This window comes from Sparus aurata, chromosome 7, assembly GCF_900880675.1.
Source record: "Sparus aurata chromosome 7, fSpaAur1.1, whole genome shotgun sequence".
NCBI classification, from domain to species: Eukaryota; Metazoa; Chordata; class Actinopteri; order Spariformes; family Sparidae; genus Sparus; species Sparus aurata.
Genome location: NC_044193.1, coordinates 8,217,024 through 8,244,040, shown reverse-complemented (window position 1 = coordinate 8,244,040; position 27,017 = coordinate 8,217,024). Strand labels below are relative to the sequence as shown.

The window sequence follows — 27,017 nt, the reverse complement described above, 5'->3', positions numbered from 1 at the left end:
ATAAACAGGAGTGAGGATACATTCCTTTTCAATCCTACTAGTTAAAAAGTTCATCTCTGACCTCTGCTCTCCTCTGGGATGTCAGAAGATCTGGCTCTCGCTAGATTTACCATTTATTAATTATGGTTAGTATAAAGTGCTATTCCCCTTTTAGTTTAGCTGATGAAACACTGTGACACTTGGATGCTTCTTGAATAGTCATGGCTTGTTTGCGGTTGTGTTCAGTCACCCACAGCCGTGATCAGATCCCCTGTCACCAGTAAAGTAGGCTAATAACTGGTGGGGAGAGAGGATGGGGTCGCTCACTGGTCTCTGCGGGTCGATGTCCCGAAGCTCTCCTGGACAAAAACCGCGCATAGAGGGTCCATCACAGAGAAGAAGGGCCCTGCTGCCCACAGGCGCGCACAGAGCTCCCTTTCTTCAAGGAAGAGGGGGGCGAAAGGGGAATTCCTTAAGTTGGATGCTGCAGCGATGAGAAGCCTTTTCATCCGCCTGTTTTTCAGAGACTCCACTGGCTGCGTTAATTACAGGGCCCGGGGCTGCACTTTGAGCTCAGTGCGCTCATGGAGGCTCTTGAGAAAAAGGCGCGCGTCTGATTCTCACGACACATTTAAAAACACACGCACACACACAAACACACATAAACTGCGATCCAGCCAGCGAAACCAGTCAGTCAGTCTGTCAGCCAGCCAGTCAGCTGCTCGGGGACATTCCTGTCTCCTCCTCAACAACACAACTTCAGCTCACACACAAACACACCGGCGGCGGATTTTTTGTGCGCGACGTGAGCTGATCTGGAGGCATTTTTCCTCTCAGTCGGAGCCGAGAGAGGGGACGGGAGAGGATGTGGGGCGGCGGAGCTCCGGACGCAGCTCCATGAAACTTTTTGTGTGTGTGTGTGTCGGAGAGGAAGATCGACAGCTCCGTGAGACGATGACAGACTGCCACTAAGACCCCACCTCGGCTTTTAACGAACACCATGGCTGTGGACGGTAGGCCGCTTTTCTGCTGCTTATATATATATATATCTCACACACACACACGCTCTTTAAAGACCCTCCATTCAGCTGGGAAACTGGCTGCAGCTCGTTTTGTTTGACTCGGTACTTGCGGAACCGGTTCGCCAGCTGTGTGCGGTCGCCTCTGCTGTCACTGCGCTCCTCGGGTTCACATTACAGCTGTGTGATACTGCAGAACGTGAGGACAAAGGCAACACAGTCAGGTTAGGATAACTTTAGACTCATGCAAATAAGGAGATTGTGAGACACAAGAGGAGCCTGCAGGTTGGTCACTGGTGCTGAACTGGACAGCTCTCCACCAGAGACCAGCAGGACCAGTCTGAGCAGGTCAGCCTGTGCAGAGAGACTCAGCCAGTAAAGGCTCCATGTGTAGGATTTGTATACGTTTGTATTTTATTCTCAATCGAGCTGCAACTAAAAACTATCAATGCATGATGTAGACTTCTTTCATGCCAATTAGATAACCGATGATTTCACATTGTTGTGGATTAAAAAGAGGTTTCCAAGCTGCAGGAAGAAGGCGAGGATGTTAGTGAGCAAATATGGACGATCTCATAGTCTTCTTCTTCTTCTTCTTCTTCTTCTTCTTCTCTGTGTTCGTTGTTGGATCGCAAACCAACCTTTAAGCTGCAAACAGCCGCCCGCTGTGTCAGAGTTTGTAAATGTTGTGCTTGTTGTGCCAGAGTTTCAAGGCCCAATAATATACATTTGCTTCTAATTTATCTTGCATTCCTGTTTACAACTATTCTTTTTTATCAGTTCATCCGCTGATTATTTTGCTGTCGTTTTGGTCGATTAGATGTCAAAAAATGTTACCACAATTTCCAAGATCCCTACATGACGTCATCACATCTCTAACTTTGTCCCAAAAGCCGAAGAATCTTCATTTACTACCGTAGATGTTTAATAAAAGAGTGAATTCCTCGCACAACCAGCGACAGTTTTGCTTGAGATGTGACTGAAACGATTGAGAGCCGATCCAAACGTTTCATCTTTCCATCTGCTAGTCGACTATTCGTTGCAGCTCTTTTTATAAGTGCATCAGTGTTTGTTTCTTTCAGTGCCAAAGATGCAAATATGAGCTTTACTCTGCGGCGTAGATTCAGCTGAAACGCCGTGTGAAGCGTGTTGCAGGCAGGCGGAGACCTTTTCACTTCGTTCAATACGATTTCTGCTCATGAAAGAGTTTTTCCTCTCCACCTCCCGCTGTTTGTACATGTGTTGGTTAATGAGCGCCTTTTTGCTCCCACAAACAGGCAAAAAAGTAAAGGAAGTGAAAAACTCCGTCTGACAAGTGGTCTTAATTATCCGTATTTAATCCGGGAAAGGGGCTCATTTGCGTTTACAGCAGCAGCCTGGGGGAGTAATAACGCTGTGGAGGAGAGTTCAGATGTACAGGGTCTTGGAGTCACACCTCAAAGAAACCAAAAAAATCGCATCCAGGGTTTTTATTCATAATAATGTGATGCTGCTGGTTTCGCCTTGATGATTGCAGGACTCGGCTCTGCTGCGCTCTCAGCGGGGCGACGTTGAATGACAGAAAGGAGAGGCACAAAGCTGGGAAACCAAAAAGACACTCTTTCATCTCCTCAAACCCTCGTTCTCCCCCGGCAGTCTCCCCCGTTCTGTCCTCTTTTCAAATTCTCTTAGTCAATTTAAGGCATCGAAAAATGCACAGCAACGCACACACAAACACAGCTGCACTAGGAGCTTCAAACACGCTAAGAAAATTTCTCCCAATCTGGCACATGAATCAGTAATGACCCGTGGCTTTCTGCCAGGGTCTGTGCCAGTAACGGCGTGTTTACTGTAGTTCCACACTTTCTTTAATTACTGGATGTTGGTGAGCCACCTGCTGTTGACTTGGGTTTGGATGTCTGCCCGCAGGCCGCCTCGTAATGATGAGAAAGTGACTCGTCTCACTGATCTGACATTCACCTGCAAGGCCTCCGAAAAGTTATAGTGGAACCGAAACGCTGACTTCCCCAAATCACAGAGCAGCTCGTCCAGCTCAGATTACTTTTAGGGTGGCCTCGTGCCTGCTCCGTATCAATGGAGCGTGTGTGAGCAGGCTGTTTGTAATGAGATCATCTCTGAATGACAGGGTGTCCAGGTGGGTTCAACTCTTTTGTTTGCAAGTCACGCAGAGTGAGGGAGGTTTTTTTCCACAGAGCATGTCTCACGCTGTTTTTACAATTTCTGCGGTTACAGGCAGATCCGGCTGTCTAATCATTATACCTCCTGCTTTTACCTCTGCAGCGGCATCCAGTTTTAGTTTCTGCAGGCCAGCTGTGGAGTACAGAGCTCTGCCCGAGGACTTCAAGCACCAGCTGAGTCGACGGACAGGTGGGAACCTAACCTGGCATGACGGCCGTGGACAGAAAACCGCGGGAGGCAGAACAGTGAAGCTGCTGCAGCAGCCGGGCACAGAGGCCCTGCAGGTACTGAACATTTACACCACCTCAATATGTCGAACAGCACACCCGGGATTATCCCCTGGGCTTTCTACATTCTCCAAAGTCAGGGAGATGTGTTGGCTTCAGAAGAAACTCTGCAGCAAACCTGAATTAATTTTTGATAAGAAGTCCACATGTATCCCTGGCGTTTGTTCAACTCGCATAGTTATAGAGTGCCACAGGAAGGAGTCCTAAAACACAGAAATAAGTTTGCATTTGTGCAGTGCTGGTTCTCTTCTCTAAGAAATAATGGGTTTCAGTTAGATGCCATCAGATCTGTGGTTAACACAAGCTTAAGAGATTTTCACACTGCGTTCTGCGACATAAGGTACGTCAGTAAATGATCCAAGTGTGAATCATGAAGCATTTATGTGTCCTTGAAAATCAGGTGGTGAAATGAGACTACAGAAACACTAGTCCGCCTCTGCAGGAGGACTTTAGTTGCATCTTGGATTCATTCATTTATGTAGTATAGTGTAGTAGGAGGCAAAAGTGATGGCGATGTTAGTCATGCAACCTTGTATCAGTGCTAACATTAGCAATTAGTTTAACTGGCTTCACGAATCATGTGTAATAGAAACTTCGCAGCACAACAGATATCTTAAATGATTAATGCTACGGAAAAGCATGCCTTGTATATAATTAGCAGAGTATACAACACACTACAATCAGTTGCACACTATATCAGTCTCTCAGCAGTGTGTTTCCACATACATGCACAAACCCGTCTTTATCCTTTTTCAGAAAACATATTTAAAGTAGCTGCAGTTTCATTTCATCTTTAACTTCCATGAATAATAAGTGAGGAGAATTACATTTTCTGTTTGATTCTGAATGGTAGAATCACAAAGCACAGGCAGTAGTTTTGTATGAATCCTTACACGAACTATTAAAAATAATCATTGTGATCCTTATTAATAATAGTGTTTGCACCTTATGGAATAAGAGATCCTTACGGCTCCATGGCAACACCAAGAAAGTATTCGTATTGTGTGTTTTTAACTTAACATTTCATTATCTCGCAGTTTGCCCTAATATAAGTAAAGTCAAACATTAAACATTTCATCTAAAAACAATTAAAATCCTCGTTGTCGTAGCAACACGACTGCACATGAAAACGTTCCTCGCTCACGTTCAGTGGCTCGGCGCTCAGACTCCTCTGACAGAAAAGTCTCGAAGAAAAAAAAATCATAAGTCTGGCAAATGTGGCCGGTCACCATCCATTGTTGCAAATGGGCACTTTGTTAGTAGAGAATGGCAGTTGCTCTCTCCCCAGCGGGATGGTGGGCTCAAACAGCCTTTTAGTCCGGCTTTAAATAGCACAGGTCCTCCAACAGTCGAGCTCCACTGCAGCATCACTGTGTCTGTTACAAAAGACACAGAATCGAGCTGGATACTGAATCCTTGGTGCTGAAAAGACTGTTATTCAGAGAAACAGGGTAAAAACTCTGAATCTTACTGAGTACATTTGTCTCATCTCAGGTCAGAATATCTCATAAATATAATATAAGACACAATCAACATAACATAAGCAACATATCAGATATACAGGGAAGAAACAGTCTCAAAAACACCTCGTCTGAGTTGTATCTCAGATGAAACAAGTGTTTTTTTAAAATTTCATTCAAGCTGCTGTGCTGTAAAAGATCATCCAGTTTCAATAAATCAGCTTAATCAGGAAACCTTGACGGATTAAAGCGATAACAATAAAACAATGAAACCCTCAGGACAAGTTGATTGTGATGAATTTCTACCAAAAAAGTAGAAGAAAAGTAGTAAAAGTCTATAATTGTGTGTCCACAATGTTGCATCACATTTTCCCTGTGATTTCTAAAACGGTATTGAATATCGATCATTTTAAAGATATTGTATCAAAGTAAGAAATTCCAGTTTTGTGTATCGTGACAACTGCTTCCTCATACTAGTTAAATACAGCATTGTCAGGTTTACTTTAATTGTTACAAGTAAAAGCATTGTCTGTTTGTATGAAAACGTCTTTAGATCCACTCCCAGTCGCCTCTCCAGTTAAAATGTGTTAGTTGATGCTCATTTCTTTATCTGATCCGGCATCGTCTGTTCGCTCGCTCACCGCCGTCCACAGCGACAATCCATCTGTGCAGTAAACCGGCCTCATTTAAAGCCCGTAGTTACAAGTCAGAAAGCCCGTGCCTTTGTCCTCACCCCGTGGACGGCTCTTTAAAAGGCGGTAATGAGCTGAAGCCAAAGCTGCAGACACACAACTGGGCCGCGCTGATAACAGACTCGTATACAGTATGTTGTTTGTTCGCTTCAATCCTCTTGGACGCACATGATGCGGTGGTCGGTTTATTTTTGTTCTGAGGAGCATAAAACTTAACCAGAAGTGTGGTTTTGAAAGACGTGCAGCGGTGGAACGTGTGAACAGTGTCGCTGCCTCTCACACAGTTCAGCTCTGCGTCCTTCACTTAGTTTAATCTTTTTCTGGATGTCGTCTCGTCTTCACTCTTCCTCTCTGCAGCCACACACTCCTCACTGATAATGCACAGGCTGGTTTGAGAATGATCCTGTGAAAAGGAGGAAATACTCATTATAGCAGTGCTCTGTTGTCTTAATACCTTTATCATTTATGTTTCATAACCGTGGACACAGAACAACAAAATAATTGTTGGAAGAAAAAGATCAGTGAGTATTTGATGAAACATTTACATAATCTTTGAGCAAGAATGCAAAACTGTTCTACTGTGAGTCTTTAAATATTGAGGATTTTGGACGTTTTGTCAGACTAAACAAGCCACGGTAACCTTTGGCTTTAAGGAAATGGGATGGCCATTATTCACATTTTTCAGGCCCGACAGTTAATCACTGCATTGACAAAATAATTGGTAGATTAGTTAGCAAGAAAAGCCATTACTTGCAGCCATAGTCAAAATGGTTACTTAAGATATTTGGGGACAATATTGCGTCGTGAACGCTGCCTGTTTGTCACGTTAAAAAACAATTAATTTTTGATGAACTGGGAGAAGAATGTTTGCTTCATATTTAATATGTTCACATCGCAGCGACATTGAAATGGCTCTTGAATTAGCTGCTAGACAGTATGAGAGGGATCTCTCGGTGTAAAGGCAGAAGTTAAAATATTCACAAACTCACAAGAACTAGAAATGCAGGACTTCAGACAACAGTACACACATTCTTCACTCAAGTAGAAGAACAGATAGTTGTGTAAAACAAGACTGTGGTAAAAGCAGAAGTACTGATTCAACGTCTTTACTCAAAGTACAGAATCTAAAATGTACTCAAAGTATAAAAGTAAAAAGTTTCCCTCTGTAGGTCATTTCTGCTGGCCATTTCTGTGCAAAACTAACTGAACTTTACATCATATTAACATAAATCAGAGATGTTTAAACTTAAAGGGAGAATGAGTAGGATTTGTCTGAGATGTTTCTAAAGGCAACAGAAGGATAGTTGATTGTTGAGTCTCATTCACAGGATGTCAAATAGCCACATTTTTGGTTGTTGAAGCGTCTCGATCACAGCGACAAACTGAGGAAGGAAGAGAATCCAGGCAAGAGGCTGCAGATACGAGACACTAACACGCCTTTCATCCCTAATCAAGCACCCCTCTCTGTCTGTTTCTGTCTTGTTACGTCTTTTTGTCTGCCGTGTGTTGATATGCACGGGTAAAAATTAGCGATTATTCCCCTTAGATGCATTAAAAGTGTAAAGAGCCTGTTTGAATAATGTAAGGAGTGTTCAGTACAGATATTTTTGTTTAAATTTAGGGATAGAAATGTAAAAGGTTTGTCAGAAGATGAATACTCCAGTCAAGTATAGATGCCTATCAAATCCACTCACTGTAAGTACAGTATTGAAGTATTTTTACTCTGTTACGTCCCACCTCTGGGCAGCACCTGTCACTAATCCAGCTGACAGTACGTTCTGTAAAAACGAGGTTGTGAGGTGAGAAAGACTTTTGCTCACGACAGAAATGGAGGTGCTGCACTGAGCTGGAGGGTTTGAAGTAAAACGGTGGATTGGAAATCAGTCAGGAGGCGTAAAAATACTCACTTCAGACTTTGTATGTGTCTGTGTTTGTTATCCAGATCGCCATTAGCCACAAGAACTGTAGCTTCTCTTTGTGGGGTCCCTACTCGCAATGAGACTCAACATTATTATCTACAAACACTCTTAGCTCTCTTCATCAGTATCATATATTTTAGGATCAATTCAGGTCTATGTTCATGTGCTCACAGTTTATTGTTGAAATAAATATGGTGTCAAGCATATTCTACAATTTTCTGTCCAAAAATTAAGCAGCTGAAGAATGTAATGCCAGAAAAATCTTGTCATTTGTATTAAACTTGTTCTACATGGACTTCACGTGAACTAGTGACGTCTGAAAGCTGTTTGCGTCCTCATGATATTGTGTATAAAACACATTAATGTGTCCCTTTTTTCTTTTTTTTCCAACACTCAAACTTGACTAATGATTATTTATACTCTGTCTGAGCAGTGAAGTCCCAACAAGCTGCTTTTCTCTGTGCTGCATGTAAACAATTTAAGTTGTGCTTTGGTTTGTTGGGCCTCATTACTCTAACATAATCAAGTGTGACGAGACTAATGCTCGAGCCAACTGTTAGACATTCGTTTTCATCGAGGAGTAAAATCAGCCGGATTTCTGACTAACTTGTAAGAGTACGTTTTTGTACTGATAGCAACTCATTATGTTGGACTTTAAAGCAAAGTGTAAAGGTTGTTTTTAATGACTCCTCGGTTGTAAAGGATACTCAGTTGTAGATGTAAAGATATTCAAAGTATGACAACTTAAGTGTGTACTGAAACATTAGTGTCACACCATATTGTAACGTATGTGTCTGAGCTGGAACGTGTTCTGTCTTTAATCAAATGTTGCACTCGATGAGATAGAGTCATCACTCTGAAACACTCCGACATCAAGCACCAATCTTTCCCCCGCTGAGTGTTAAATGTGAGCCAGCCTCTCCTTTTCTTCCCTCATCTGAGGAAATCTTGAGCTGAAAACTGCTGAACCTGCTGAATATTTTAAAACGGATTGACTGATCAAAGAGCCGGTTCGATTAGCCATCCGCACTTTTTCAACACGGTGCGCGTCTTTCAAGATTAAAGAGCTGGATCTCATGATCACACTCTGCATGTCGGCTGATCCTCCAGACTACTTGGAAGTTCACATCTATGCCGAGCGTTTGATCTGCATGGTGTGCTGTGTGCTTTAATGAGTTTCAGACCTGCTCATATAGAGGACCTTTTCAGTTCGTCATGTATAGGCCCGTCTATGTTCATCTGAACCTCTGAGTGTTTGTCAGTCTGAAAGGGTTTGTCGCTGAATGTTCAGCTTACAAGCAACTCATCATGTGCGGTGAGGAAAAGCAATGTGCGTTCGTGGATCCTGCGGAACATTTTGGAAGTGACTTATTTGCTTCTGTTCAAAGTATTTCTGTAATGTGTGATTGTAGTGTAGCGTCTGTAGACGTCTGTGTATGGTGTTGCAGAGCTATCCGAGGTTTAAATGACAACAAGCCAGTCTCAGCCTGTCCTGTCTCATAACTCCACCTCCTACAACCTGAAGAGTGAATAGTGTGATGGTATGACCTCAGCCTCTGGAGGTGTATAGATGGAACAAGTGAGTTTTAGAGGTGCTGGTTAGCAGATGTTACCCCTCTTCTATCCTTATGCTAAGCTAACTTAATCCCCGTTGAAAAAGGTGGGTGTCAATTCCCTTCCAACCACAGGATTATTTATATCAAATATATGATATATGCCAGGGCAGGGCAATAATACGATATATGTCTTCATTGTGATATGAGACTGTAAACAAACATAGATTTTGGATCTCGTTATATTGTGATGTGACGTACGAGTCGTCTTTTCCTGGTTTTAAAGGTGTCATTACAGTCAAGTGTTGTAATTATCTAAACTCACCCGACTGTTCATCTTGTTCTAATACTTGCCTTTACACACTTTGTCATTCTATATCCACATTACTGATGATTATTGATCATAAATCCTATTTTGTAAAAGTATTCATAATCATCCCTACAATATTGATATTGAATAAGTGCCTTTAGATTTCAGGATATCCAGGTATAAATCGTGAGGCACAATATGGCTTAAAGGATCCTAAGTTTCTAATAAATCCATCTGCTGATTGTGAATTTTTCAGAGAGTATTGTTATCGATCTATAGCCTATAATCTCTGTTAAAGCATTGTATGGTAACACATAGACGCTTCATGTCAGTGCAGGTATTCTCCTTGATTATCATCACTGTACTGACGCCATCTTTTTGTGCTGTTCCCTGCTACCTGTTTGTCATTGTTTATATCATGCGGTATATTTGCAGTCTAGTAAATACTAATAATGCTTATTGTAAATGTCTTCTACACATCAGAAGCATCAAAGTGCTGCACAAACTGCTGTAGAGAGCTGTAGGATCCTCATGATGTAGGATGACATCACCAAAAACTGTCCAATGAATAACTCCATGTTTACTCCTCATAGTTCATTTGTTAGAATTAAGTGTGAACAGGAAAAAAAATCAGAACTGAAAATGCAACTGTGTGTAATTTGTTTTGGGTCTGAACCAAATGAACCGAACTTCAGGCGTGACAACAGCCTCGCAATCAGCAGGAAACTGGATAAGAACATGTCCAGAATGGTTGGACTCTTTTTCTAATACACGTCCATCTTCTTCTGTCTCTCCGTCTGTCTGCAGTACCGTTCCAGTGACAATTATGGCATATACCACACGAGCCCAACACAGCCCAGCCTGATCCGCCCCGTCGTTCTCTGGTCACAACAAGATGTTTGCAAATGGCTGAAGAAACACTGTCCGCACAACTACTTAACCTACGTGGAGGCGTTTTCCCAACACGCCATCACAGGTCACACACACTGCGAAGATAATCAGACAATATGTGAATTACAAAATAAACTCAGAATGTATGTTTGAACTGTCTGCTTTCTTCCTCCAGGCCGGGCGTTGTTGCGTCTGAACGGGGAGAAGCTGGAGAGGATGGGACTCGTACAGGAGACACTTCGACAGGAGCTGCTGCAGCAGGTGCTGCAGCTCCAGGTGCAGGAGGAGGGACGCAACCTGCAGCTGCTCAGCAGAGGTGAGGGAGTGTGTTTAATATTCAAAACTCAAATCTCAAACCCGGACTTTAAATGAGTAGTTTTAAATTTGGGGAAATATGCCTAATTGATTTCTGGCTGAGAGTCGGATGTGAAGATCGACTGCACTCATGTATTCTTGCATGAAGCATCAGACTCTTAGCTTAGCTTAGCTTAGCTTAGCTTAGCACACAGACCTGCCAACCTTCACATGTCAAAAACAGGCAGGATTTCAAAAGATTTCACAGTGGGGGTCTGGAGGTCCTTCACAATAAAATCTTAAGTTTCAAAGACCTTGTTTTGTCATGATGTTGGGATTCAGCTTTATTGTTTCCTGTTTTATTTTGTAAGCGTCCTCGTCATGTGTCATGTTGTGTAACTTCCTGGCTTCGTCTCGTTTTCTCTCCCTTGTGATTGTCCTGTAAAGTTTCACCTGTCCCTGTTTAGCCTTCTGTTGTCGGTTTTGCTCTGTGTTTGTTCCTCGTGTGTTGTCTATTTTGTTTGCACTTGGTTTAGTTATTTGAATGTGTTGTGTTTCCTTAGTTTGTCTGCCTGTTTTTCATTGACGCTCTCCTGGATTCTCTATTTGGGTCCCATTTTCATGTAAGCCAGAACAGATTATACAAACTGCACGCACCTGTCCTTTAAATCCCGCTGTAAGAAGCAGGGATTCTTCTTTCCAAGACGCCTGAAGTTCTTGTTTCTTCTCTAAATTTCTGTAATTTGTCACTTAATGAGCAGAATGAAGCTTAACAGTGATCTTGACTACACGCTGTACATTGCTAGGAACAGGTTGTGATATCTAGAAAGAGAAAATGTGTAATAAATCAGGACCGATACAGAATTGTGACACAGGGAGGAAACTGCGAGATGGCAATGTTCAAAGGTAAAAACAATCTGCCCAACAGCTCTAAACATCAACCTGTTTAAACTCATGTCTGTAATCTGTAGAAAAACAACAATTTGCTGTTTTACATGGATGAACAACTGCAAACCAGCAACTTGATGTTTTTTAAACACTTTATTTTTGTAGAAATAAACAAGTGAGTTTTAACATGTTACTTAGTGAGCTTAACTAAACTATACTTACAATGGCAGTAGAGTCAAAATTAAATTAAATGACATAAATGTGGCATCAATGTTCTCATGTAACTCTCCACCAGGGAAACAAATAAGATTATTCCCCAAAATTAGAATTAGAATTAAAATCAGCTTTATTGTTTAATTTAGCGTACACACATTAGGAATTTGAGTGTGTTTGCTCAGATATAGACATACAGCTACAGAACAAGGAGAACAAAAACTTAAATAAATTAAGGTAAAGAATTTAAATTGTCGAACTTTGTCTTTGAATGCATTGAAAAGTCTGAGAATCTCTCTGTTTTTCACAGGTTCCTTTGGAAATATATCATAGCCAGTTGTTTTTGGAAGAAGCTGGGTGCTGTTGAATGATTGGATATGTCCTCAAATACGCTCATGTGAATCAGATCTGTGAGATATAAAAAACACCCAGCGAGTGGCGGCGTGCAGAACTTTTGTCGTCAAGTGGAAGCCGGCAGCTGAAACAACAGACATGATCTTTACGGACTGACTATGAACTGTGATGAAGACGCTCCGTGACAATCTGTCCATTTATTGCTCTAATGTGTGATGAATTATTAACTGTGTCTCTCTCTGTCTCTCTCTGTCTGTCTGCTCTTTTTTTTTTTTTTTAAATGTTATAATAAATAAAAACAAATAAATGAAAAATATCAAAACATCACTGCTGTGTGTTTGAAAACGCCTCCATAAAGGTCAGGATTGTGTAGCATTACCCTCGACAAGAGCAGCTGTGGGGAGGGAGGGAGAAGAGCACGTCACACGTGATGATAAACTACATTACCCACAATCCAACGGGGGCTGTTAAGCAAGCAGGAATGGCTTTAACCAGCCGGCGCCGGCTCCGAGGTCGCAAGATCCCCATGGAAACGGAGTGCGGGACAATAATGTCGTCCCGCTCGGACAGGTACATGATGCTGTGAGTGTTTGTGTGTCTGTGTGTGTTGTCTGCGCTCAGATGTGTTGTGTTGTTGTGTTGTTATTGTTGTGTAGTCCGCAGCTGCAGCAGCGTCCTCAGCCTGTATCGTAGCGATAACCACACTGACTCCCCTCCTCCTGCAAACTGCACGGAGATCTGCAGGTGTCGACTCTGTACATTGACACAGAAACACCTGTCTGTTCGGGTCTGTGGAGCTCTTGTGCAGGATGGTGAACGCAGTGAGCTGTAGATGAGTCATAGTCGTTGTGAACACGGAGCTCTTCAGAAGTAGGTGAGCTGCTGCATGTTGACACAGTTGTGCGTCACAGACCCCCAAATGACGAAAACCCGAGAATATAATGTAAAATAAACATAAAGTAAAGCTTTCGTTATATTTATATGACTGTCTGTGGCATAAAACGTTGCGTTTACATCGACTGTAAAGCTAGTGTGGATTTTAGACGTTATTCTGGTGATTATAGATTAACCTAATAACCTACAAAATGTGTTAAAGGACTATTCCGTCTAAAAACAATGCAAAGACCCTGAAGTTCAGGAGTAAGAGGTGGTTAAGACTATTGGGATATGTTATTGTTTCACTTGATTGTTTATTCTCTGACATATCCACACTTTTACTTTGCGTTTTCTGAACATTTTTGGTGTAATGTATTTAAAATATTTTACTCTTCTTACCTTTTGCTAAACATAACATTAATGGTGGCATTGTTGTTAAAAGTACTCCAATTTTCATACTTGAGTAAAAAGTAAAGATATCATGTTAATACTAATATGTTAATACTTTGGTAAAAATTAGGAAGAAAGAGTCACCCATATGAACAGTACTCTATATATATATATTAACTATATATTAATATATAGATATAGATATATATTAATATATATTATGCATATATACATATATAATAAAATATATAATATACAATATATATTTGCATGTATGTAAATAGTGTATAGGGGTTAACAAATCATTGAATCTGATCTTTAGCATTTTTCTGATTATCTGAATTATTTTTTTTTATTCAATCCAAATTTTGGCTCTGATGCAGAATGTAATCTGCAGAGTTACCACCAGTTGCCAAGTATTCTTGGGAGGTCCACGGGTTTGTGGGTGTGTCACTGTGTGTATCACCCCTGATGAGCTGGTCGACACCTTGTATGGCAGCTTCTGCCGTCAGTGTGTGGATGGGTGAATGTGCAAAGTGTTGTGAAGCATCACAGTAGTGACTAGACTGGAAATGTGTTCTAAAAGTCCATCACCATCTGCTTTATTATTTCTTTGAAGTCATTTTTCAGTAGTCTCCAATGTTCTGCTTTCACTCAGTTTTTGGATCGTTGTAAACTGAATAACTTTTGAGACTTCATCTTGAGCTCTGGAGAACGGTGAAGGACATTTTTATTAGAGTTAAGAGTTGTTTCAGTGTCCCTCTGCATGTGTTGTGGATCAGATCAGCTAACTAAGAGGAAGGATCAGCAGAAGACGTCCGTTCCGTCCTGCTTTTGCTTACAGGTGCCTCTATTAATACCAGCCAAGCAGCTCTTTGCTGCCAGTGTTACTGTGATCCTCTTAGTTCACTCAAACAGACGCAGGTGGATGGAGAGGACACATGGGCAGGAGCATGAAGACATGAACAGTAGTCAGATTTTCAGATGATAAAGAAGTGTGAATAGACAGAGTAAGGGCAGATTAGAAACAAACCTGTGGTTTAACTTCAGCGAGTGTCAGTGTCACTCTGTGGTCGGCCCGTCGTGTTGTGAAGCTGGAGGGTCGCAAGTGGTCGTCTGAAGCAGATATGACCCTGCTGGACTGCACAGGAGCCAGAATCTCAGGCTGTTGGTCCCTGAGGTCGGACCGCTGGTATGTCTGCTTGCTTCAGTTCGGACAGGACAGGATGCCAGTTTTCCTCCTTTGAAAACTCAAACACACCGTGGACGTGAGCTATAAATACTCTCTAAAGAGGGGTTGTTGAGAGGTCATAGGATCAGCGGGATGTGAGTTAGATTGTGTTGTTTATCTGTGCTCAGCCACAGAGGGGTTGCCTTCACCGTGTCATTACTGAACAAGCATTTGAAACTGCATCGGTTAAATATGCAAAACCTTCATTAGTCCTCTCTTCCAGTTGCAGCGTGAGCGTATACATCTGGTTGTGCATCACATTAGAAACAGAGTTATTCATTTGATTTCTAATTACAGCCAGTGGGGACGCTGTGTGTGTGTGTGTGTTTGTGTGTGTGTGTGTGTGTGTGTGTGTGTGTGTGTGTGTGTGTGTGTGTGTTGTGTGTGTGTGTGTGTGTGTGTGTGTGCGTGTGTGTGTGTGTGTTTGTGTGTATGTGTGTGAGTCTGTGTGACGCACAAACTAAGCTGACTTTTACTTGTTCCTCAGTAAACCTTCGGTGTGAGAGCGTAATCTTAATTGTAATGTAAGCTGTGTCAATCAAAAAGAAGCATTAATTCAGCCCAGGCATTGGTGGAAGAAGTATTCAGATACTTTGCTGACGTAAAAGTACCAATAATACACCACTACAGGTAAAGGTACTGCATGAGACAGTTACAGTAGTAAAAGTCTAATTTCTCAATGCAGACAAATATCCGAGAGTATATATTTACATTATTAGTATTCACTCATCGTCATTATTTAGGCAGCGTTTTACTCTTGTAGTTGGTTGTGGTTGTGATTTTTAAAGGAACAGTTCACCCAAAAAGGAAAATTCCGTCATTACCTACTCAGCCCCACGCTGATGGAAAGTCAAGTGAAGTTTCATAGTCCACTGAACATTTCTGGATCTTCGCAGCGAAAAAAGTGTTGCAGCGTTCTCCTTAAGCAACTGTAGTGTAGATGTGGACACCAGAAACAAACAAACAGGCTCCCTACTACTCATTTGGCATAACTGTGCCTCTGTGGTCTGCGACACTTTAAGGATGTGATGTTCTCGAGTGCCTCATCTCAGTGCCTCTCTTCGCTCCGCTAACAGAGAGCAACAGTCGCTCACACTAGTTTAGAAATTCACGCTAACGTAAACAAATGACAGAAATTCCACAGAGCTCCTTTAATGTTGTTGAGAATATTTTAGTACCTGTGTGTGTGTTGAATGTGTAACACCTGGATTTCATGTGCAGATGTTGTCAAACTATCATCAGCGATTTGATAATAATAATTTAAACATCTTATAATGAGCTGGGCAGATGTCTGATACTGCAGACTGAATAGAGAAGAAATACTACACCTGTGTGAGATCGTCTGTGTGTTCAGGCTGTAACCTGCCCTGCTGTCTGTGTTTTTGCAGTGGGAGTGGGGAGGACTCGTTGGACCGGCTCCTGCCCCCCGCCGGGGCCCCTCGCAGGAAGAGCGCTACCTCACTGAGTAAAACCGAGCCTCCTCTGCTCCGCACGGGCACACGCACCATCTACACCGCTGGCCGACCTCCCTGGTATGACGAGCACGGGGCGCAGTCAAAAGAGGCCTTTGTCATCGGTATGATGATGTTTTTACTCCTCCTGACAGTTTTCTCCTTTCACCCCCTTCGTGCTAAACGCAAGCTCTGAGCTGCAGAACCTGTCCCTGTGTTACTGCTGTGTCTTTATATACCCATAAACACTTTATGCTGCCATCGCACATGCATACCGCCAGACAACATTAGACACACTCTGAAAAACACACATAATGGCCCATTGAAATGCTGTGTGGATCTGCAGGGTTGTGTGGGGGCAGCGCCTCAGGGAAGACCACCGTGGCCAATAAGATCATTGAGGCTCTGGATGTGCCGTGGGTTGTGCTGTTGTCTATGGATTCTTTCTACAAGGTGAGAGCGTCATGCATTTTATGTGGCTGTTACCAATTATCTGTGGGTTCATTGTAGGAGGAAATAATCATCTTTGGGATGGAATGTTTTGTTATCTTATGTGATTCGAAATTCACCTCAAAGCATCATTATACTGCTGTCACAGTTTGGCGTTAATGAGCTCTTAGATCACAGCCCGCAAATCACAGTGTAGATATTTCGTACACATGGAGAAACAGACGACATCTCTACATGTGCAAGGGTCCCCGCCACTCTTTATTACGTCTCTAATTATCTCTATGTTTTTTCCCAATACCTTTTATAATGAAAAGGAGACAAACACGTCTGGCATTTTCCCTCAGTGCAAAGAAGAAAAAAAAACATAATTATGAACCATGACATTAATTATCATGTGGCACACACTTAAAAAACAAAAAAGCCTCTCTCAATACTGAATCAGGTCCAATAAACCACAGCAAAGGTGCGGTTTTTGAACTTTTGAATAGGGTGCAGCATTTCTCCACAGCGACTAGCTAGTTAGCCGCACTGCTAGCATTTCACACTGGTAGCTCTGAGTGGTGTCATGTGATAGGACGGGCCGAGGCTAACTGATTAGTAGACATTTTTTCAGACATCTTTATGGTCAACATTGTTACATCTTTTTTTTTTTATTTTGATGTTAATACACACACACACACTCCAGATTCAAAAAGTAAAAGTGTTTGGAGTAAAGCTGCTGTCCACCTGATGAATCCGGAGCTCCATCAGAGCCGTCACACTCACATAATTAGTTAACCCAGAGTTATCATAGACAATGCATTACAATAAATTCATTAGTATTTCTGTGTTAATATAAAAATAAAGATACAATTTAAGTCCCCCACATGCATTTTTCGCAATGGCCACTAGGGGGTTCAGTGAGCCCCCCGGAACCAACACAGACTGCACCTATAGAGGTAAAACCTAAACTTTATTGTCCGCACCTTCCTTCCCTTCCAGCAAAAACATAGAACACTGACTTAACATAATAAATACATTAATGACAAAATAGTTAGAGACAAACTGGAACTCCTCACACCTGAAACAATGTACAGCGACTTCATAACATAAAACCTAGAGAATATCCAGCTATCGTCATCCTGCGCAGTCATCCATAATTAAAAGATCACCTACAGAGCTCATATAGACTATTGATCATCAGGTGACTCATCTTCTACCTTTGACATTTTAAAGACATGAGAGATAAAATTAATTCTCATCCTGTTGGACCTGGCCTTTAGCATCCATAATCTCCATCCAGAGCGACAAAGATCAGGTCTATTTTCTCCTCCGTCAGTTCAGTCAGGAGATTGTGAACGTAACACACTGACACATACACAGCGAAGATGTGAAATGTGAGTAGTCTTTGGCGATTAGACCTCAGCATGACATCATCGTATTCTAAGGGGGAAATCAAGCATCCTCGCTTCATATTTCTTTTACTGACATGAAAATTGTATCGATGTTCTCAGCAAATTCAATAATGACATTCACCAAAATGTCAAACTAATGCTTTTTAAATCAGACATGCTTAATAATTGGTTGTGCTTTCCAGGTCTTATCTCCTGAGGAGCAGGCTCTGGCAGCGAGTAACGACTACAACTTCGATCATCCGGGGGCATTCGACTTCGAGCTGCTGGTTGCCACCCTGAGAAAGCTGAAGCAGGGCAAGAGTGTGAAGATCCCGGTGTATGACTTCACCTTGCACGGGCGACAGAAAGACTGGGTGAGTCAGAAAACTCCTCGATTATAACTTTTAGCTGTCGAAGATTAAATATGCATCCTGTCCTTAAGAACAAAGTATTGAGGCAATAAGTTATTCTCTTTGTTGAATTCCCAAACTCGAAAATATATGATGGGCTTAATGAAATATTATTTAAAAACATTTCCTCTTTAATCTTATAAAAGCTGAACCGACTCTTTATTCTACTTTGAAGCCTTTTGGTTTTCTCTCCTCTCTCTTTAGAAAAATGTTTACGGCGCCAGTGTAATTATATTTGAAGGTATTATGTCTTTTGCGGACAAAGAGCTTCTTCAGGTGAGGCAATATGTTTTCTTTGTTTTCTTACCGTCTTTTTTGAAGAATTTTTTGGAGTGAAGCAAAGCAATCACCCACAGTTATTGTTGTTTGAGCAGCTGCTTTGCTGAAGTGAATATTATTGAACCGTTCAGGGCTGTTTGCTCTCCCCCTGCTGCAGCTCCTGGATATGAAAATCTTTGTGGACGCAGACTCAGACATTCGGCTGGTTCGCCGGCTCCGCAGGGACATCACAGAGCGCGGGCGAGACATCGAAGGCGTCATCAAGCAGTACAACAAGTTTGTGAAGCCGGCCTTCGAGCAGTACATCGAGCCGACCATGAGGCTGGCTGATATTGTTGTGCCGAGAGGTAAAACAATCAGACTTTCTCACCACACTTTTGACTTACTGCCTAACATGCAGACCAACAACTTCTCCAAATGCACTCATCTCTTCTGCTCTTTTGTCCCTCGTAGGTGGTGGGAACATGGTGGCCATTGATCTGATAGTCCAGCATGTTCACAGCCAGCTGGAGGAGGTGAGTGGCCACAGCACTGATGGTATATAAGAGGGTGGCGCCACCGTGTGTCTGAAAGTTGTAACATACTGACAGAAGGAGAGAATAAAGAGCTTCAAGCTGACATGAAATCAGAATGTAGGACACACCATATTCTTCTTATGGTTCATATTGTTGTCCAGAAGCTTTCACCAACACGGCACTATGGATGAAGATCAAATCTGAATTGTTTCAGACTTTATTGAAGTTTTGATGTTGTCTATTTATCTGTGTGTCTAAATAGGCCGTAGATACTTAAGTTAAAGGTGCGCTATTTAGTTTTGGGGTAGAAATTTCAATCAGGAAAAAAAGATCTCCATTGACCAAATTCGTTTATGTCCATAGAAACTGAATAAATAAACTCTGTCTACACAACTGAATAAGCTGAATACAGACTGAGATTAAAGGACAACACAATTCCATACCTTTTAATTTTGTTTATATGTGGCGGACCCTGCCACCTTTACTTCAAACAGTGTTATGTTACCTTATTTTCCTCTGAGAACAGCTTGTTTATTGAACACGTGACTACGCACCGGCTGAAACACAAGTATTACAGGAAAGGCTAAACTTATTTTAAATTACATTTCAGAGTGAAGTTTTGTAGTATTTTGATAGTATTAAACATTTTATTCAATTAACTTTTCCTGAGATTCCTTTGTGTACGTCTAGAGGGAGCTCACAGTTTGAGAACAGTGACGATCAGTGATTTATCTGCAGCTGAGCTGAACACATCTGGGTAATTTACCTTTACCTTCTCAGAATTGGATCCCAAATGTAACAAGCTATCAGACCCATTCGTACAAATCAGTGAGTCACACTGCTTCACCGGGCAAAAATATTCGTTTCTTTTCCACACAGCAGTCGGTCGTGCTGCTGTAAATGCTCATTAGAACCAAAAGCACAGCTGGAAAAATAGTCCCAAAAATGCAGCGTTTGTTCTTGCAGCTGTTTCAGGAACTTGTATATACCATATATTTGTTGATAGGGCACGAAGCCACAGACAGACTAAGGAAGTCTTCTCACTATCTGTGTTTTTTTACCTCATCTCACTGTCTGTCTCTTACCCTCTCTCTTAATGCAGCGTGAGCTCAGTGTCAGGTATTTACCTTCTACCTTGGAGATTTTGTGTGATTGCCGTGCTCAGACTGAGCCTTCACCCTCTCTGTGTGTCTGTTTAGTGACTTGGTGTGAATGTTGACGCTGCCATCTTAAACCCACACTGCTTCATTTCAACAAACGGTTAAAAAAAAAAACAACCTTTTGATCCGAACAACCTTTCTTTGGTCTCAGGGCGCTCCTGGCCTCGGCTCAGCAGAACCAGCCGCTGCCTCAGACGCTCAGCGTGTTGGAGAGCACGCCGCAGGTCAAAGGTCTGCACACCATCATCAGGTACCGACGTGTGCTCAAGAACGAGTCCTTGTATCGGCTCACACAATAAACATGAGTTTTAATCCTCTTGTGTTCTGTGCTGCAGGAATAAAGAAACCAGTCGAGATGAGTTCATCTTCTACTCAAAGAGATTAATGCGGCTTCTCATAGAACATGCGCTAACATTTCTACCATCTCAGGTGGGTGGACTTTAACCTCTCATTATTAGTATTAATCAAATTGGCTTTAATCAATTTTCATATTAACACTGGATCACAGAAAAGGAGACGAACCCACAGAGGATTATCCCCTGACCCTGACAGACAACAGACAGACACAGTTAACGACTAGCTTGTTAGCATTTTGTGGCTAAAGAGTTGCTAAAGACCAAAGAAGCTAAAGAGTGATTAAACTCCACACTAATGTGAAAGGTCCAGTTTGTAGGAACTCAGTGGCATCTAGCTGTACAACTATGTACAATTATGAATATTTCATTACATTTTCACTGATAGCCCAGATTTACTTGGCGGCCATTTCCCTGAGGATTGGAAGCTCAGTTTCTGGGACAGTGTTTTGTTGCTGTGTTTCAGGTCACAAGTTGTGTAAACGTAAATAATCTAACAAATTATATTATTCTATTACTTCATGATTGAAAAGAGAATGAATAATGTTAACCTGGAGGGACATTTGGGCATATTTCAAGGTAAAACAACATTTGAAAACCTGTTAGCTAACATTAGCATTGAACCACTGTCTAGCTAACATTCTTCTTATTATTTAAAAGAAATGTGTCCAAGATGTGTGTTGATATTTTAGAATTAACTTACACCTTTATCATATTGTGCATTATTAACAGTAATCTTAGCTAGGAAGTGGTTGAATGCTAGTGTTAGCTGTTGACTAACTGAAGCTAATCCATCGTCTTTTCAGTTGCTGATTTTTTCAAATGTATACGTACTTCTTTCCAGGCAGCTGTCACTTTTATTTCCTGCTAATCTCATTTGAAAATCTGCCTGTAGAGACATTGAATTTGATTTAGAGACACTGTGAAAACAGAGACTACCTCAAATACACTTTTTGGTACATTCAAGTGCCACACGTCAAGCAACATCCCTTCTTCAACGTATCTCTTTACCAGAACCCGTGTTTGCTTATTGTTTCTTAAAACAAGGCCTTTAAGCAGCCGACTCTTGTATGTCAGTTGTCATAGTTTGAAAGTACCAACAAGAAAGAGTTTTCAAAGCAGTAATAGCTCTCAACGGTGCACCTGACAACAATGAAGGTGTCTGATGTATTGCCTGTGATGTAGAGTAAAGTTCAAGTCAGTGCAAGTTTATTTTCATACCGTTCTGACATCACTGGATTGTTAGAAGGTGTCAGAAAGATATCTGTGGAAAATTGATGGCATTAAAGGAAAGTGAACACCATTTGTGGAGAATGTGATAAAGCAAAAAATGAACTTTGTTGCAGTAATTCAGAACAAACGTATAAACTGTATATGCTACAGAAATGCTTCACACGTTGTCAAGATCTCTTCTACACATGCAGGCAGACACATCCTTTAATTGGCACCTTTCTAGTGTCTGCTTCCATCAGAGTAGTGTGTTTGTGTATTAAAACATTTTTTCTTCTGTGTTTTCTCACAGACATGTGTGGTTCAGACTCCACAGGGTCAGCAGTACGAGGGCCGCAGCTACAACGGTAAAGGGGTGAGTGATGTTTTTGTTTCACAAGGTCTCATTAACTTCCACTCGTGCGCGTCCTCGGGTGTTTCTGTCGTCACACTTGCTCCACTGCCTCGTCTCCACAGATCACCGGTGTGTCGGTCCTGCGGGCAGGAGAGACCATGGAGCCCGCCCTGAGGGCCGTGTGCAAGGACGTCCGCATCGGCAAGATCCTCATCCAGACCAACCTTGACTCTGGCGAACCGGAGGTACATAGAATGAGTCATTTAGTACCAATCCCCCGTCCCGTGAGGCTCTGCTGTGTGCTACATTTCTGGAGACTTTACTCGATTTTGGACGCTGTCTCAGAATTCGCATCAAACAGAAGAAAAAAATGTTTTGATTGTATTTTTTTTTTTCCTTTCTTCCACATGATGTGTGTCTCCGTGGTAACTGCCCTTCCTGCTTTTGTAACCATGGTAACCTGTCTCCTCCTCTCTGGCCTCGCCAGCTGCATTACCTGCGTCTGCCCAAAGACATCAGCGAAGATCATGTCATCCTAATGGACAGCACAGTCTCCACCGGCGCTGCTGCCATGATGGCAGTACGAGTCCTATTGGTGGGTGGAGATTAACATCATTATTCCTCAGTGAGACAGCAGTAGGGCCCCTCTCCTCTGGGCCAGTTTTTTTATCTGGGTGGTTATTAATTGGACTTGTTTGTCCTGGTGAGGTTAGATTGACTTTATCTCCGCGAAGAGAAATGTCAAATATTTTCCTCCCTTGCTTTCCTCTTGCTAATTATCCTCCTGATGATGACAGTCGTTGCTGTGATGTGTGTTGCTGAGCAGGATCACGAGGTGCAGGAGGATCGGATCGCGTTGGTGTCGCTGTTGATGGCAGAGCTCGGGGTGCACTCTGTGGCCTACGCCTTCCCAAAGGTCAAAATCATCACCACCGCCGTGGACAAGAGTCTGGACGATTTTTTACATGTAATTCCTGGTATCGGTAAGCCATCGCACGCATTTACTCACTCGTTCTGTCAACAGTTTATCCAGAGTAGAATTTATTTGCCTGTTTTGAGCCTCTCTGCTTTTGAAGAGTGTTTCTAAGATGATAGATGAATAAAATTATAAGAAAACAGCGTTTCAGAAGATGTCGTCAGCATACAGCTCTGTCTTCAGTGAGGTTTCGGGCGTGTGATTCTAGTTTCATGCAGGACGCTGAAATATCCACGCTCGTCGCAGATGATAAAAGATAATAAACATTTCTGTTTCAAGTTGACAGATTTCATTTCATGTCCCAGCGGATTCTAATTTAATGGTGGTGTCACTTCAGATTTGCAGCCAGCGCTGCTCTTGATCACCGCTGTAACTAAACTGCACAATGTGCATATCAGATATACCAGTAGGTCGTCTGTAGGCATAAATAATTTCACACAATTACATAATTAAACATAACATGCAAACACGAAGATGAATATTTAATGTGTTGTGTTAAACCGATCAATTAGTCTCTCTGTTTGTTCAGGAAATAATTTTTCTCATTTTAGAAAAAACAACATTCAGCTCTTATTTACATTTTTCCTAAACATTTAGTTTTACACAGGAGCTCCACTGTCGTGTGCTTTCAGGTGACTTTGGCGACCGGTACTTCGGGACAGACGGGATCGACAGCTTGAGTGACGACGACCAGGACCAGCCGTCATACTGACACAAACATCTGTGAGCCTCTGTGAAAGAAAACACAACATTACTTGAAAACTCCCATTGTTGTGCATATTCCCCTTTAGGCATAAACCAGAAGAAGAAGAAAAAAACTGTTATATAATTCTATTCACTTTTTGTGTACTGCACATGAATTTTTGTACTCTTATATGACGGATGAGTCTCGGTGAAGTTGTATGCATGAGGGATGTTTTGTTTTATTTACAGCTGCGTGTTTGTCATTGTTTCATACAGAAGGGTCACAAGAGGTGAAACAGTGCCATTACCTCTGAGGTACAGTGATACAATAACAATATTATTGTCATCTAAATTGTTTCATTGAGATTGCACCAGCTGTTCATGAATCTTAGCAACTGCTACAGAGTGTAAAACCAGATTATTAAATCTGGCTGCACCAATAAAACTTAACCAACATGTTAGCTGTGTAAATTGGTCGCTAGCAAACATCTGTACCAACAACTGTGTTAACTGGTATAATGACAATTAATTTTAGGTATTGTTTACTATGTTCACTTTGACTTTAGCATGTTAGCAAGCTGACATTTGCTAATTAGAATTTAAGTTAATACCTTTGACGTACGATATAAAACAAATCAATCGCTGGATTATTCTAAATGATTATATTCAAGATCGCACCAGACGTCAAATTTTCAGTGTTAAAGTGAAACTCTCGCCAAAATGCAACCTAGGCTTTTTTTGTGATTGTATATGAGTCAAACTAAAAAGCATAATTATGACGAAAGAGGCACTTTTAAGTTTTTGTCTCAAACTCATTTTCATTGGGAGTGCACGGGGCACTTTTACGCTGGCATCAACATCTCTATTTTTAAAACAGTAAGAAGGCTCGACACAACATGAAACTTTGCTCGTAGTATCACCAGGTTCTCTACACATGAACACGAGCACTGAGAACATTGTTTGTGTACACAGAGTTTACTAAAAAGAAAGTTTCTGAAGAACTCACGCTAGCAGTAGCTTGTTCCGCTCGCCGTCATCATGGCAGTCCAGATGTACTCGGGGATCGACACGTCTGGGCTGCCATGACGAGGGCTTGAGTTTCGCTTTAACTCGTTATCATGGAGTCACGTCGCATCAGGTCGATTGTGTAGCACTTGCTACACAATGTGTTATTTGGCTGAAGTGCACAGTCCCTCTGGATCGATTGCAGCAGATTCAGATCTGTGTGCAGAGTTAGGAGACTGACTCCTGATCGATGAGCAGAGAGCAGCCCGGAGCGTTCAGCTCACAGCCGACCAGGGTGTGACGACTCCCGCTGGTGAGGGTTTAGTCAGTCTGATTCATGTCGTTCAAACACTGTTGAGTTTTCTGTGCTGAACTTGTTTTTTCTAATTGAAGGAGTTTGCGAGCACTCTACAACCTCGTTTAATGACTGTCAAAAGTCAATATTCCACTAGGTTACCTGCATCAAGAGAGTTGCCTTTCATTAGCCTGGTGCCTGCAGGTTTTGTTGTACACACCTTTTTTTTCCTGTTTCAATTCATTGGGGACTTAAGAGGCAGTAAAAGAAGTACATTTCACTCTCATTATTATCTTAAGAAGCATTTTTTGAGTGAAAGTTTAATGTGGTTTGGTGCTGGCTTGTAGGCATATTCCTGTCAGTACTGCCACAGTTTACTATGTTCACTCTTGAGACAATAATGTCAGAGAGCTTGCATTTGCTACTTAGAACTAAACACCTGGTCTCGCTGAGGCTGATGGGAACAAAATCAAAAATCGTCCGGGTGAGAGCAGAGAATTAAAAATTAAGTTGCTGACATTCATCCTGGGACATTATCGTCCCTGTACAAAACTCTTAACTTCCAGTTCCATCCAGTTTTCACTTAAAAAGCAGAAATCAACCAACAAGCGATCCCCAAAGTCACTTTCAGTCAGACTCGGACCACCGTCGGTACAAATTGAGCAAGAAGATATGTCACAACTTGTATAACGTGTTAAAACCTTTTTTTTTATAGTGGCAACAAACTGAACATTTGCTCTTCCTGATGGTTTGAAGAAGAGTCTTTGAAGTGTTCTGTAAATTCCTTCAGGACAGGACAATGTGACTCACTGCTCTGTGACTCAGATCTAATGTTTTAATACATGAGAGGCCCAAACTGGAGCTAATAATAGGCTGAAGAGTCTGAGTTTGTGAACAGCTGGTGCAAAAAATATGTTCAGAGATAAAGTCATTCATCTTTACGCTGCTCTAACGAGGCATTTTTTTTTTTTTCTTTTTGTACATGTTATGTGAGAGAACGATCACAAAGGGGAATTAATACGGCTCTCAAATTAATCTAAATCTCGGTAGGTTAACACAATTACATAATAGGTGCAGAATGCCTGAAAGATAAATGTTAAATTCAGAGTAGTAGAAAAAACATCTGCCAATGGTTTGATTCCCCTTTCGGTTCTCACTGCCTCTTTCTACTTCAACCTGAAACCTGTCATGTCTGCGTTTGTGCGTCTGGACCGATAGACGGGTCGTCGGTTCGAGGTCACGGCCGGTCACACGCTCACTTCTGAGTATTTTCCACGGTCCTGTGACTCTCAGGGTTCAGACACAGGCCGCCTGCTCTCTGTGATACACTCTAAAGCCTGAGGGGGTCAGTATAGCTCACATTAAGCTTCTCCACAGTGTGATTTATAGGGTGTCCCTCTGAGCACCCAGTGTCTCTTTACATTACAGGGGAATGCGTGCAGACTCACCTGCGTCACCTCCATCGCACACACACACACACGTTCAAACATGTTGAATCTGATGTCACGAATGTGAGTTTTGAAGTAATGAAATCATCCCTGTGGCTTTATTATTTGTAACCGACTGACCTGGTGCAGAAATACAACGTGTTTTTAAAGCTCAGTTAATGGTGTGTAAGGTGATGGCGTTTAATGTGATTTCAGGGTTGACGGAATGAGCAATAAAAGAAACCTGGAGCCTCTGGAGTTTCCCCCTCCCTGCTGTGTTTACACTGTTTACTCCCAACACGAGACGCAACCTCGTGCTCCCGCTCGGTAATAATATGATTCCTCCCAGCCGGTTTGTGACCTTATGCTCGGCGTTATCTCTCCGATTCCTCCGTCCTCTCACTGTCAGTTACCTTCATTGAATGTGGCAGCCTTCATTCATGTATTTATTCAGTCATTCATGCTCACCGACGGCGAGATTAACACATCACATGAGCTGTGAATGTTGTATCATCTTCACACCTTACAGCAGCAGCGGCAG

At 42.0% G+C, this 27,017-nt stretch overlaps 2 protein-coding genes across 10 annotated transcripts in view; both read left to right on the top strand.

Moving 5' to 3' along the window:
• Nucleotides 1-12,101, top strand: part of samd10a (sterile alpha motif domain containing 10a) — a 60,064-nt gene extending 47,963 nt beyond the window's left edge. For 4 of the 5 annotated variants that reach the window (XM_030423793.1, XM_030423792.1, XM_030423790.1 and 1 more), the window contains 4 exons: nt 3,279-3,460; nt 10,205-10,373; nt 10,464-10,604; nt 11,994-12,101. In XM_030423793.1, coding sequence (XP_030279653.1) covers nt 3,279-3,460; nt 10,205-10,373; nt 10,464-10,604; nt 11,994-12,016 — 515 coding nt within the window. In that variant the 3' untranslated portion in view covers nt 12,017-12,101. Of the gene's footprint in view, nt 1-368; nt 993-3,278; nt 3,461-10,204; nt 10,374-10,463; nt 10,605-11,993 lie in introns of those variants that run through there. The other variant, XM_030423794.1, reaches the window with a different exon arrangement.
• A 250-nt stretch (nt 12,102-12,351) lies between these two features.
• Nucleotides 12,352-24,544, top strand: uckl1a (uridine-cytidine kinase 1-like 1a). 5 transcript variants are annotated; one of them, XM_030423784.1, is made up of 15 exons: nt 12,352-12,619; nt 15,923-16,110; nt 16,332-16,438; nt 18,012-18,182; nt 18,423-18,494; nt 18,655-18,844; nt 18,951-19,012; nt 20,115-20,131; nt 20,324-20,422; nt 20,508-20,601; nt 22,048-22,110; nt 22,212-22,334; nt 22,577-22,684; nt 22,916-23,072; nt 23,698-24,544. In XM_030423784.1, exons 1-15 carry the CDS (start codon nt 12,468-12,470, stop codon nt 23,775-23,777), a joined length of 1,683 nt encoding a protein of 560 aa, XP_030279644.1. In that variant the 5' UTR covers nt 12,352-12,467; the 3' UTR covers nt 23,778-24,544. The 5 variants fall into 5 exon arrangements, with proteins under 5 accessions (XP_030279644.1, XP_030279645.1, XP_030279647.1 ...); XM_030423785.1 differs by having other exon boundaries at nt 12,373-12,607; XM_030423787.1 differs by lacking the exon at nt 12,352-12,619 and adding an exon at nt 12,626-12,907.
• The last annotated feature ends 2,473 nt before the right edge of the window (nt 24,545-27,017 follow it).